General features: G+C 45.8%; 1 protein-coding gene across 1 annotated transcript in view; it reads right to left on the reverse strand.

Moving 5' to 3' along the window:
* Positions 1–4,015: 4,015 nt before the first annotated feature.
* The window catches only part of NHSL2 (NHS like 2), a 309,715-nt gene continuing 301,816 nt past the window's right edge, over positions 4,016–11,914 (reverse strand). Inside the window, exons 7-9 of the mRNA XM_003803450.3 lie at positions 8,324–10,651; positions 5,901–6,033; positions 4,016–5,097 (exon numbers count right to left, since the gene is read on the reverse strand). Of these exons, the coding sequence (XP_003803498.1) occupies positions 4,776–5,097; positions 5,901–6,033; positions 8,324–10,651 (2,783 nt within the window). The 3' untranslated portion in view covers positions 4,016–4,775. The remainder of the gene's footprint in view (positions 5,098–5,900; positions 6,034–8,323; positions 10,652–11,914) is intronic.

Genomic DNA, 11,914 nt, shown 5'->3' on the forward strand with positions numbered 1-11,914 from the left:
CCTTATGTTCTTTCACTCAAATGGTAAGTAGAATTAATTTCCCTTGTGTAAAAATGGTAATGTACAATATGAATGATCTAGGCCTTCTCAGTGGCTTTCAGTATAGTCCCTTGGTAGTAATCACATTGAATAGCACTGGGTATCAGGGCAATTTAACTGACCATCAGCTATTAACTAAAATGATTCTAGGAGATTAAGGTATTTTCTATGTTCTGGAGACAGCTGTCAGGGCATTTGGCCTGTCTGTGGTGAAAAATACACTTCTACAACTAGTTGATGCCTAATATGCTGCATGTAGAACTTCATTCCTTTGGCTTAAGGCTTTTCCCCTGTTAAAATACAAGTGGCCCTCAAAAGAGGTAGCATTAAGCATAAGCCATAATCTTATAGTACGTGAATTTTCCCTTCCTGAGAGCATATTTTTCTTAGAGAGGAGGAGAACAAAGTAGGAGGCACTGAGAAGAGTGGGTTCTGGGAAGTGTGGTCTGGGAAGAATGGAGCAGAAAGAGGAGACAGAGGACCACTGTGACAGACCTCCCACTCATTCACTATTTTGCTGGAGGGCTGTTCCTGTGGGTACTCCTACTGAAATGGGTGCTAACTTGACACTTGGAGCAGGTGACTTAGAAATCAACTGTTTTCCGATACTATTGAAGATTCTTTAATGTATAGGCATACAAAGGCTTATAGCAATGGAAAAATAGCAATAACAAGTTTTGGTGCAACAGATAGGGAGTTACCCCCCAAATCAGAAAGAATATATGTTTTCATAGGAAGAGAAACTAAACTGATATTACTCTACACAGTGCAAATCACAGGGCTGGGACGAGGGTAAGGCACTTGCATGGCCCTGAGAGTGGGCACCTCTTTGACTTATGCATGCTAGGAGCCTCACTCACCTCACCCTAGTCCTGGCCCTGGCAAATCATATGAAAGTGAAAGCTCACCATCATGTCACAGACTTGAAGAGAACAGAAGGCTAAATGAGTGAGGAACAGAGCACTAAGCATGAACTTGGCTTTTTCCTGACTAGTTCATTTATGAGGAAGAAGGGAGGTGCATGGATAGATCTACACAGGCTGTGATTGGATCTATGTTATCTAGACAGTTGACATGGATACTAGGTAGTGAAATGCTTGTTAGAAGAGCTTCGTAGGATCTCCTCTGTCTTTACACATTCAAGGTAACCTCCTGGGTGGCGCCTGTGGCCCAAGGAGTAGGGTGCCAGCCCCATGTGCCGGAGGTAGTGGGTTCAAACCCAGCCCCGGCCATAAACTACAACAACAACAATAAAAAAAAAAAGGTCACTTCCCTAGCTCAGCTGGTCAATTTGTGGTGATTAGGCTAATGGAAACTATTTTGCTGCCTGTTGTCTCATCTCCTTTATGGGTGAGCTGTTGGCTAGGGATGCAGTTCCTGGGAAATGGGGCTGAGGGACAAGTTAGGGTCAGGTGGGAGGCCCTGGAGTGAGGCTGAGACAGGCCAAGTTGTACAAGCGGAAGAAAGGAGACACCAGCCAAGCTTACTCCTGTACTGAGAATAACTTACTCTCTCCCATCAATATCTGAACCACAAACATGCAGTGAATACCTACCAAGTGCAAACCACCTTTAGTTACCAACTAACCTCTTCTCCTGGGGCTGGCTCCCTCTATTTCTGAACAGATGGAAGTCAGTCTAGCTGGGCCACCTGCTGCTATTGGATGGAATCAGAGAGAAAGAAGGAGATGGGACCAACTCGAAGTGGAAGCTGACCTTCAGGGGCCCAACTTCATTTCAAACTTCTTCTCTATTCTACCTTTAAAAAGTATTATTATGGCTGGGTATGGTGGCTCACTCCTGTAATCCCAACGCTCTGAGAGGCCAAGGAGGGTGGATTTCTTGAGCTCAGGAGTTTGAGACCAGCCTAAGCAAGAGTGAGACCCCATCTCTACTAAAAATAGAAAAACTAGCCAGGCATGGTGGTGGGTGCCTATAGTCCCAGTTACTCAGGAGGCTGAGGCAAGAGTATCATTTGAGCCCAAGAGTTTGAGGTTGCTGTGAGCTATGGTGCCACAACACTCAGGGTGACAGAGTGAGACTCTGTCTCCTCCCCCCCAAAAGTGTTATCATTATTCTTCATACTAGTACTAGTCATAGTAGTAGGTTCTCTACAAGCCTTCTTGCAAGGCTTTCAGTCTCTCTTCCCCAGTCTTGGCAGAGAAGAGGCACAAGGCAGCAAATATTGTGGTAAGTGCCTGGGTGGGAGTGAGGGTTGGTGTTACAATAATTAAGAGTAGGAAGTGCTTGGGGTTCTGTTAATCAGTGACTAACACAAAGTTTCACAGTTTGGTTTTTTGGGACAAGGTCCACCTGTTTCAAAATACTAAATGAATATTTCCAATCCCAAGTGTTATCTCTGACCATACAATCTCTGCCCCAAATCCTCTGTGCTAATGGGAACACTGGGCGTTTAAGGGCCATAGTGATGATGTGGAAGATGTTCTAAAGATTTAGGGCATACAGAGTATCATAGAGGAAAGCAAGAATCAAGGTAATTGAAAAACAGAAAGTGGGCATCCAGCTTTAGAATATTTGGGGAAACTTCCAGAGGTAGCAAGGTGAGGGGAGAGGTACAACCCACTCAAAGTAGTAAACAAGCTTCCAGAAAATTAGCCAAAGTAACAAGTCCTATACTGTGTGAGTCCCATACTTGGCTTTAGAGTTCAGCTAGTCATAATAATGGTTCCCAAGGAGCAGGCTCTGGCAGCCTTTCACTTTTGTTAAGCAAAAGCACAAACACTCCTTCATTTCCCTACAGAGGAAAATGTTTCTGTCTTCCGGAATTCTGAGTCTAGGGCAGACAAGTGTGGCATTCATATGTAAACTAAGGCCCAGGGAAGAATTTGTTTTATTTCACACAAAAATCCCTGAAATTTGTTTAAGACCTTCAAACAAAGTAGTTTTAATACTTTCAAAAGCAACTGGGCTTTCACTGGCTGTTGATTATTTTAAGTGGCTTCTTTCTAAATCAGGGGAAGTGCTGACTGCAAGAGTTGGTATGCCTTGCCTGTTCCCAGAATTCAGAACTGTACCAACCAAGGGCCTAGGTCTAGAGCTTCTCTGTGTGAGAGGCCTTGATCTTCTCAGTACTCAGTGTGGGGTTTTGGCTGTTCTGTCGAGCTGGAGAGTGGGCAGTTGGGCCAAGAACTTGCTTCTCCTTGGTGAACAACAAGACCTATCAAAATCGAGATCTGCTTGTCTCTGGAACTCTTACTGCAGCCTCCAGGAGGTTGACCAATGAATCTGTTGGTTGGGGGTTGGTGGAGTAGGAAGGTATTAGGGAACTCTCTTTGTGAGGCAGACTACAATTTCATTTGACTTTTCTTTTTGCCTTTTGGGGATAGTATACAACTAACTTTCCATCACTGGTCAGAAAGTTTCTTTAATGATTTGTCTGTCTTTCCCTCACCCTCCAACCTCTCAGAAATTAGGCATACAAAAATCAAATGAACCACCACTCTTGCTCTGCTTTGGAAATTGAGCCGACAAGAATAGTTAGTGCCTGTAAGCTTTGGAGACAAAGCAATCACAATGACTTTTCTGGAGCTCTTTCAGCATCCCATTTACTGAAGTTCTTATACTCTCCTCCAGCATGGTTAATTGAAAGTTAGTCAAACAGCAGACTCTAAATGGTAAAAAGTAGCCCTTTTGGTGTGTGTTATGGGCCATAACAACTTGCAAGGCTGCCTTGTAGATTTTGGATAGACCTTTTTAGTTTATATGTTCTTGGTTTTCAGAACAGAGTCAGACTTCCTTTAAAGAAAAACAAACCATGATTTGAATTGAATGGTGGGGGGCAAGGTGCACTTACTTTCTATCTTCTTTGTGACTTTGATGATGCTGTTCCTTCAGTTAATTACTTCTTATAATGAGTGTTCTATGCAAATGAAAAGAGAGTTCTTAGAATGCAGCATGAGCTGGACACAGATCCTGGCTACTGCTGTCAATAGATTTTTTTGAAGGATTGAGGGGTGCACTTGCGAATTACTGTGGGTAGATCTGAGTGAACAAATGGCTGTCTCATTTGTTGGCTGAGCCTGGTTCATCCAAAACAACATGGTCCTGACCTTTTCTAACTAACGGGGGGTCTATATGTTTATTGAGGCTTATCACCCTGATCTCCGTGTAGACAATCAAGCTGAGAAAGGCATGAAGTTTCAGGACAGAGTCACATTTATGTTTTGCACCACAAAAGCCATCTAATCAACCCCATGCTGAAATAAGTGCACACCTGCACTTTCCACGTGGAGGAAAGTTAAAGTGTGGCTGAGGAGACATTAGAGTCTTTCTGTATCTCCACACAGGGCCATCAGGACCTCCCCAGGATAATTAATTATCAGTAATGGCACCATATACCCCCCAGATTTGGCAGCCCCCAATATGCTCTCTCACTGCACCCCTCAGTGACAGGAGCCAGGGATGGAGCAGCTGGGTCATTGATTGAAAACGTGGCACATGGGCTCTCACATCTGAGAACTTCTTCTTAGTTAGTGTGCACCTCTGGGGGAGAATAAGAAACTTGGGAGTCAGTCAAGGCAAGACTGTAAGTATGAAAATGAAGATAATTAAGTGCCTGTTGACTTTAGCTCTAGATGAAGTAGCCTCTCTCCTGCCATCCAGAGTGTGGGTTAATGTAATAGAAATGTAGGCTCTGTTGTTATTCCCAAGGTTCCTTTTTAAAACTTCTTCTCTAATCAAGTTAAGTAAGTAAATCCTGCTTGTTGAACCCAGGGCTTAGGTACTGGAGTTATCGGTGGTTTCATAGTCTTTTGAAAATTGTGCAATAATTCTCCGAGCTAGTGGGTTAGTGGTCTTCAGCAGTTCGGCTGCTGAGGGGCGGGACTTCGGAGTTGCCTTGCTTCCCTTTTTCTGTAGCAAGGCCTTGAAATCATCATTTCTGCCAGCATCTAGGTTGGCACTGCCACCTGACCCTGAGGTGGCAGCTGACTCACTGATCGGAGACTCAGCTGTGTTCTTTATCGGTGAATGGGAGCTTGGTCTGCCGCAGGCAAAGGCCTCACCAGGCTCCTTCCAGCCAAGCAGCTTTCTTTTGGACCTAAATAAGAGAAAGTTTGGTATGAGTGAGCTCACACAGCAGATGCTTCCAATGCTTCACAGGCCTCTGTGCTAGTGACATGATCTGAGAATGGCCAGACAGCAGTCTTGCAAGTAGTTGTATTGACTGGCTTTCTCTTTCCCCTCTAAGTCCTCAGAGTTTCTGTTGGATGCCCTGTCCCCAAATTCCTTTCAGTGCCCACAGCTGGAGTCACGTGGCCTGTGCCTCCAGGCTCAGTTCTGCCCAGGTTCTAGGACCAAGGATGAATTTCAGGAGTCAAGCCTAGCAGCTTAGTGACTCTGAGTTGGGATCCTGTTCTGAACTGGTGCTCTAGTTCCAATAACTGGGCTCTTTCCAGAGTTCTTGCCACTGAGCCCCTCACTTGTGCTCCTGCTCAATAATTGGGTCCCTATCTCTGCTTAAGTTCTTGCATTGGTATACCGCCTGGTGCCTCACTTCATCTCTTGATAATATGTTTTGGCACAAGGAATTCTGTGAAGGGTTAAATGTGTTTGAGTGTAGACAGCTGCGAGAAAGCAGATGGAGCCACAGTAGGCCAAATGGTTGCTAGGAGATGAGGGGCCTCTCACTCAGCACCTGGTCTTTCCCTCCTTTCCCCTCCTCCATTTTACCCAGTGATGTCAGTGAATTTGAGACATGAGGCCCTGGATTGCACTCATATATGTGGGTATCCGAACTTAGTCTCCAGCTGTAATTCTAATGGCTGCTTAAAGGTAGGAGTTTTTCTTTAAGCAGAAAAAGGGAAGGCAATTATAATTAGAATTAATGAAAGTGGTCCAGACCTGTGTATCACAGTAAATAAATCTTCAGTTGTGCGCGAAGCCACAAACACGTCATCATCATCCTCTGCAATCCATTCAGCTGTTTTATCACTGATTAAACTTTTTTCTTCCATACTTGGTTCCACAGAACTCCCTAGGCATAAGAACAAAAGGAATGACTTAGACCACAAAATACAAAGCACATTCTCAGATGCCATTTCATTTGATGTTCAAAGCAACTCTGGATAGGCAGCAGAAGGGAGGAATTTTTAATGTCTCCATTTTGCAGAGGAGGAACATGAAGTTCAGGAGTTTAATGATTTGCCCAAGGTTGAGGGAGCAGTGAAGATTGGCTTGGGTCCCTGTTCTCCTGTGCCTTTTTCACTACAACAGGCAGCCTGAACATTTTCTCATTTTATTTATGTACTTATGTATTTATTTATTTATTTTTGAGACAGAGTCTTACTATGTTGCCCTTGGTAGAATGCTGTGGCATTACTGTTCACAGCAACCTTAAACTCTTGTGCTTAAACGATTCTCTTGCCTCAGCCTCCCCAGTAGCTGGGACTACAGGCACCTGCCACAATGCCTAGCTATTTTTTGTTGTTGTTGCAGTTGTCATTACTTTTTACCTGGCCTGGGCTGGGTTCGAACCCACTAGCTTGGGTGTATATGGCCGGTGCCCTACCCATTGAGCTGCGGGCACCACTGCATTTTCTTGTTTTAAATATGGTATATTGGTGGTGCCCATAGCTTAGTAGGTAGGGTGCCAGCCACATACACAGAGGCTGGTGGGTTCAAACCCAACCTGGGCCAGCTAAAACAACAGTGACAACTGCAACAAAAATATAGCTGGTCGTTGTGGCAGACGCCAGTAGTCCCAGCTATTTGGGAGGCTGAGGCAAGAGACTCTTTAAAGCTCAAGAGTTTGAGGTTGCTGTGAGCTGTGACACCATAGCACTCTACTGGGGGCAACAAAGTGAGACTCTGTATCAAAAGTAAAGAAATAGTCTCGGCACCTGTGTCTCAAGTGGCTAAGTTGCCAGCCACATACACCCAAGCTGGTGGGTTTGAATCCAGCCCGGCCTGCCAAACAACAATGACGGCTGCAACCAAAAAAAAGCTGGGCATTGTGGCGGGCACCTGTAGTCCCAGCTACCTGGGAGGCAGAGGCAGAATTGCTTGGGCCCAGGAGTTGGAGGTTGCTCTGAGCTGTGATGCCATGGCACTCTACCCAGGGTCAACCCAGACAGCTTGAGGCTCTGTCTCAAAAAAAAAAAGTAAATAAATAAATAAATAAAATCAAGGAGCTAAGAGTGATCGAAAGCAAGAAGATAATAAATAAATAAATAAATAAATAAAAGCAAGGATCTGAGAGTGATCTAAAGCGGGGGTGAGTGGGACCTAGCTGAATCTCAGAGAGAGAGCCTGTGGGGTCTGAGGAATTCTATTCTTGTTTTAGTCACACGAGATTTTAATGTTTGGTGTTATGGGTTCAGAGAAGGATGAGAAACATGGATGAACTTTGAGAACATTAAGCCAAGAGAAATAAGTTATAAAAAGACAAATACTACACAATTCCAGTTACATGAGGTGTCTAAAGTAGTCAAATTCATAGTCAGAAAGTAGAATGGTGGTTGTCAGGGAGGCATCTAGGGGGAGGAAGAAAGGGGAGTTGCTGTTTACTGGGTATAGAGTTTCAGTTTTGCAAGATGACAGGGGTTCTGGAGGTTGGTTGCTCAACTGTGTGAATGTACTTAACACTAATGACACACACATTCAAAAGTGGCTAAGATGGTAAAAGTTATTATGTGTATTTTACCACAATTAAAACAGAAAGAGACAGGAAAAGAAAGGATGAGACACTAATGAGCCTGGTTTTATGGTTCTTGGAAGAGGTAGCCTCAAACCACCCCGAAAAGTGAGCTCCTTTTCCTCTGGAACGCAGGAAGAAAAGCTGCTGATGGTAACATCTATTGTTTCAGAACACCCCCCACCCCAGCCTCCCACAGCACTTGAACTCAGTCTAGGGGGTGTTGAGTCCCCAGGAAACTAAATTCAGAGCAGCTAATGAAAATTCCTGTACAGAGAGGTGGAGAGTAGCTCCTGGGGCCCAGGATGCATGCCTGGTTAGGTAGATGGGATCCTGAAGTCATAGGGTGCTAGGACTTAGTTTGATTTCATTAACTCAGCACTAGGGCTTCAAGAGTAGATTGGCCCAAACTGGGCTTTGGAGATCTGCCCCCAGGTCAGTCCTGATCCCAAGGGCAACAAGGCCAACCCATGGTATAGACTAACCCAAACCTCAAGAGGTACTCCTTACTGACTTTGGTCCTCCTGTGATCAGGATAAATATTCTGGGGCATCTGCTTCTGTTTCTGGCACTCCATTTTTACCCTCATCTCCCCTGTGATTGAAGAAAAAGCCAGGGACAGTTTACTAACCCAAAGGGCTTGCCTTCTTTTCACTGTCAACCTGTGGAGTTGAAGTCATCCTTTCACCAAGTGACCGCAGGCCATCCTCAGTGTGGGGACACTTGGCATCTTCCTCGAGGGTGATGATGGGGCTGACATGCAGCCTTGGTTCTGCCATGTAGGCCTCCATCTGGGCTGCGGAGTAGGTAAGAGGCAGGTACAGCACGCTGGGCTTTTTTGGTACAGGAGGTGGAATCTTGCCTTTCCTTTTCTCAGCTTCTTCCTGACTTTGGAGGCTAATTCTTTCAGGCAAGACTCTCACTTTGGGGCCCTCATCCTCCATACTTCCTTGGGGAGGTTGCTGGGTTCCCGAAAAGAAAGCACCAGAGGAACTGACAAAAGGTGTAAAAACAAGAGATGAGGGTGTTGTCGACTCGCTTGGGTTTCTGCCATTGGGGAAACTGGAGGACTTTGGTTTTCGCACTACTGTGTAGCTGTCTTGAGATATTGGTCTCCCATGTTGAATTGAGCTCTTGGGGGTCATAGTCAAAGTCGGTGAAGTTAGTGGGTATTCCTCGGCAACAGATGGTGGCTTGTGGACCAAGCTTGGAGGTCTTCGGGCAAGTGGAGGCTTCTCAGCTATGGGAGGTTTCATCTTTCTCTCTGGCAAGGTGAGGACTTCTGCTTTGGAGTCCTCAGTATAGTCAGGGCTCTCAATGTCATCTTCTGGCTCTGACTTACTGACTGACCTCAGGCGAACAGAACGTAGGTCGGACTGAGTAACCATGGGCATGATTGGCTGGTTGGGACTAGTTTTCTGGGCCAGCTTAGCTCCAAAATTTGTATCTGAGTGATGCCTGCTCACCTTGGTTTTGTTTCTAATGGAGATACTCATCCCAGATAGATCCAGGTTGGTTGAAGGGGTCAACGGTAGGTCAAATGATAGCCGTGACTTGGGAATTTTCTCCATTGGTGATGTTGGGGGCAGTGATGACTTCCTCTCAGGTACCACTGGACGTACTCGGACACTGCTGCTTGGAGGGGGTAAGTGGCCCAGGGTCAAGGACATGGAGACGGTGGGAGTTGGTGTCTCTGACTGGCTGGAGTAGCCACTGGAGGGTGACATCAGTCCAGTGGGCCTTCCTGGGGAGGATACCTCTCTAGCCTCCACCTCAATGGAGAGTTGGGAAGGTGTAGTGGCTCTGGAGGTAGAAGGGGAGGCAAGAGACTCTGAGCTGCCCTGAACTTGGGTGCACTCAATGACTGTGGTGCCAGTAGCAGTGCTGGAGCTGGACAAAGATTGGTAGGTGTCACCAGACTTCCAGTCAGTTAGATACCAGTGGTGGGAGAATTGTGTACCTTCTGAATCTTTGAGGGTTGGCACAGCTGGGTGACCCTGAGCATCTAGGTGGCATGAGTGATGTCCTTGGTATTCCAAGGAGAGGCAAAGGCTTCTGGGCCTCTGGTCCTTGGGTAGCGTGGACCCCCCTTCTGGCAAGAGGACTGGCTCATCTTTGACCAGTGAGACACTACGTGTTGGTGGGGAAGGCTTCTTTTTTGCCTTCTTAAGTGAGATACTCTTGGACCTCTGCCTTCTGGGCCGGGCCTCCTGTTCGGCACTAAGGGAGGCAATGTTGTCAGCACTGTTGCTGCCCTCAGAACTTGTACTGGCGTAAGGCAGGGCACAGGCCTCATTGGTCTTCTGCTCCTCATCGTAGTCCACATCTGTGGCACCTGTGTCTGTAGGCACAGACAGCGACCGCTCCCGGAATCTGCTGGTCCCACGTGGGCCTGTCTCCAGCTTTGAGGTAGGACCAGTCAAAAGACCAATCTTGGAGGGTCTTTCCTGTATTTGCCTTCGTTGAGTAGGGTGCTCAGAATAGCCAGTTAACCCACTGCATCCTGTTGGATTATCACGAGTGACGAAGAGGGTAGCAGCCTCCTTAGTAACCAGAGGTGGGAGTGTGTTCAGAGAGACCCAAGAATTCCCAGAGGAAGGATTTTTTCCATCTTCATTGACTTGATTTCTCTGGCTGGGGGCACATGGAGTCATGTAGGTAAAAGCATCTCCCTTCCAGGAAGTGGAGAACATTGATTCTGCTGGTCCATTGCAAGAATTTGGGACACTGTACACCATTCCCATGCTCTCCATGCCAGGAGGGTTTGGACCACTCTGTGCCTGGGGAGGTTCTTCTGACTCACTTGAAGGATTTCTCAGTACTGGTGATGTGAGACTTGGGAACTGAGCTTCCGGACCAACGGCAACTCTTCCATGAACACCTTCCAAAACTGAGTGACTGGGCCTGATGTTGGAGGTGGTAGGGTGAGCCACACTGCCTGCTGGGCTGTTGCTGTGACCTAGAAGTAAACACAGAATGTTAGTAGTGCAGCAAGGGATCCTTATCAGCTGTTTTGAGACAGGAGCACCAACGTTTTGCCAAGAAGCATCTGTCAACAGCATGGTCAGAATTCCTTGGTTCTTCCTTTCCATGGATGATGGATGCTGGGAAAATTGGGTCCTTGCCCATCACCCCACAGTGAATCTTAGAGTGCCCTTGAATTGTCCAGGTGGCTGCCAAAGGCTTTCCAGCTTTGGTTATTCCTTTTAGAGCTGATGTGTCACATGGGACTATGTTGGGTTTTTCCCATACTTTTACCCCAGACTCATGAAATCATCACAGACCTCAGCCTTCATCCATCCAGAGATGAGAGCAGAGGTTTCCAAACTAAGGACAGCACTGTGTGACTTTCAGCTCCAGCAGTGACTCTGGAGTATGCCCAAGCTGGAAAGTTAAGAGTCTGGTTGCATTTTTGGTACCTTTCAATTTTAGGCTTTGCAACATAAGATACTCCTTAGATTATATCCTTATAATCTACAGATATGAGCAAGCCATTCAGATGTTCCAAATCCCCAAAGGTTTTCTCATATATGCAAACAACTATTACTGCTATGTCATTATTATTACTACTGCTGCTGTTATGATAATTTATAATAACAGTCACTATTTGTTGAATATGAACTATATGCCAGGCACATGCTAGGCAAATTACATACAATAACTGTAATCCTCACAGTAACTCTACTGAGTTGGTATTGTTCTTCCCAGTTACAGGTGAAGAAGCTGAAGCTCAGAGATATTATGAGACTTGGCCACCGCCTCATGGTTAGTAAGCAGAGAGGCCTGGACTCACATCCTCTGGTATCTCCCTGCTCTGTGCTCTTTGGATGAAATTCATTTAATGGTAGTAATGGTTCTGTTAAGATGGTGGTTTCCTTCCTCCTTATCTATTTGCCTAAATCTGGCAATATCGTTATATTACATTTATAATGGGAAAAAAATAATGCAATCAATTTATTAGCCCTGGAGATCTATTCTCCATAATCAGTTGCTGCCCTTGGCTATTCTTTTTTTTTTTTTTTTTTCTTACTACTTCTTCTTCTTCTTCTTCTTTTTTTTTTGTAGAGACAGAGTCTTACTTTTTTGCTCTCGGTAGAATGCAGCGGAGTCGCTCCAGCAACCTCCAACTCCTGGGCTTAGGCGATTCTTCTGCCTCAGCCTCCCAAGTAGCTGGGACTACAGGCGCCCACCACAATGCCCGGCTATTTTTTGTTGCAGTTTG

Source organism: Otolemur garnettii, unplaced genomic scaffold (genome assembly GCF_000181295.1).
Source record: "Otolemur garnettii isolate 467f Iridium unplaced genomic scaffold, OtoGar3 scaffold00306, whole genome shotgun sequence".
In the NCBI taxonomy this organism is placed as follows: domain Eukaryota; kingdom Metazoa; phylum Chordata; class Mammalia; order Primates; family Galagidae; genus Otolemur; species Otolemur garnettii.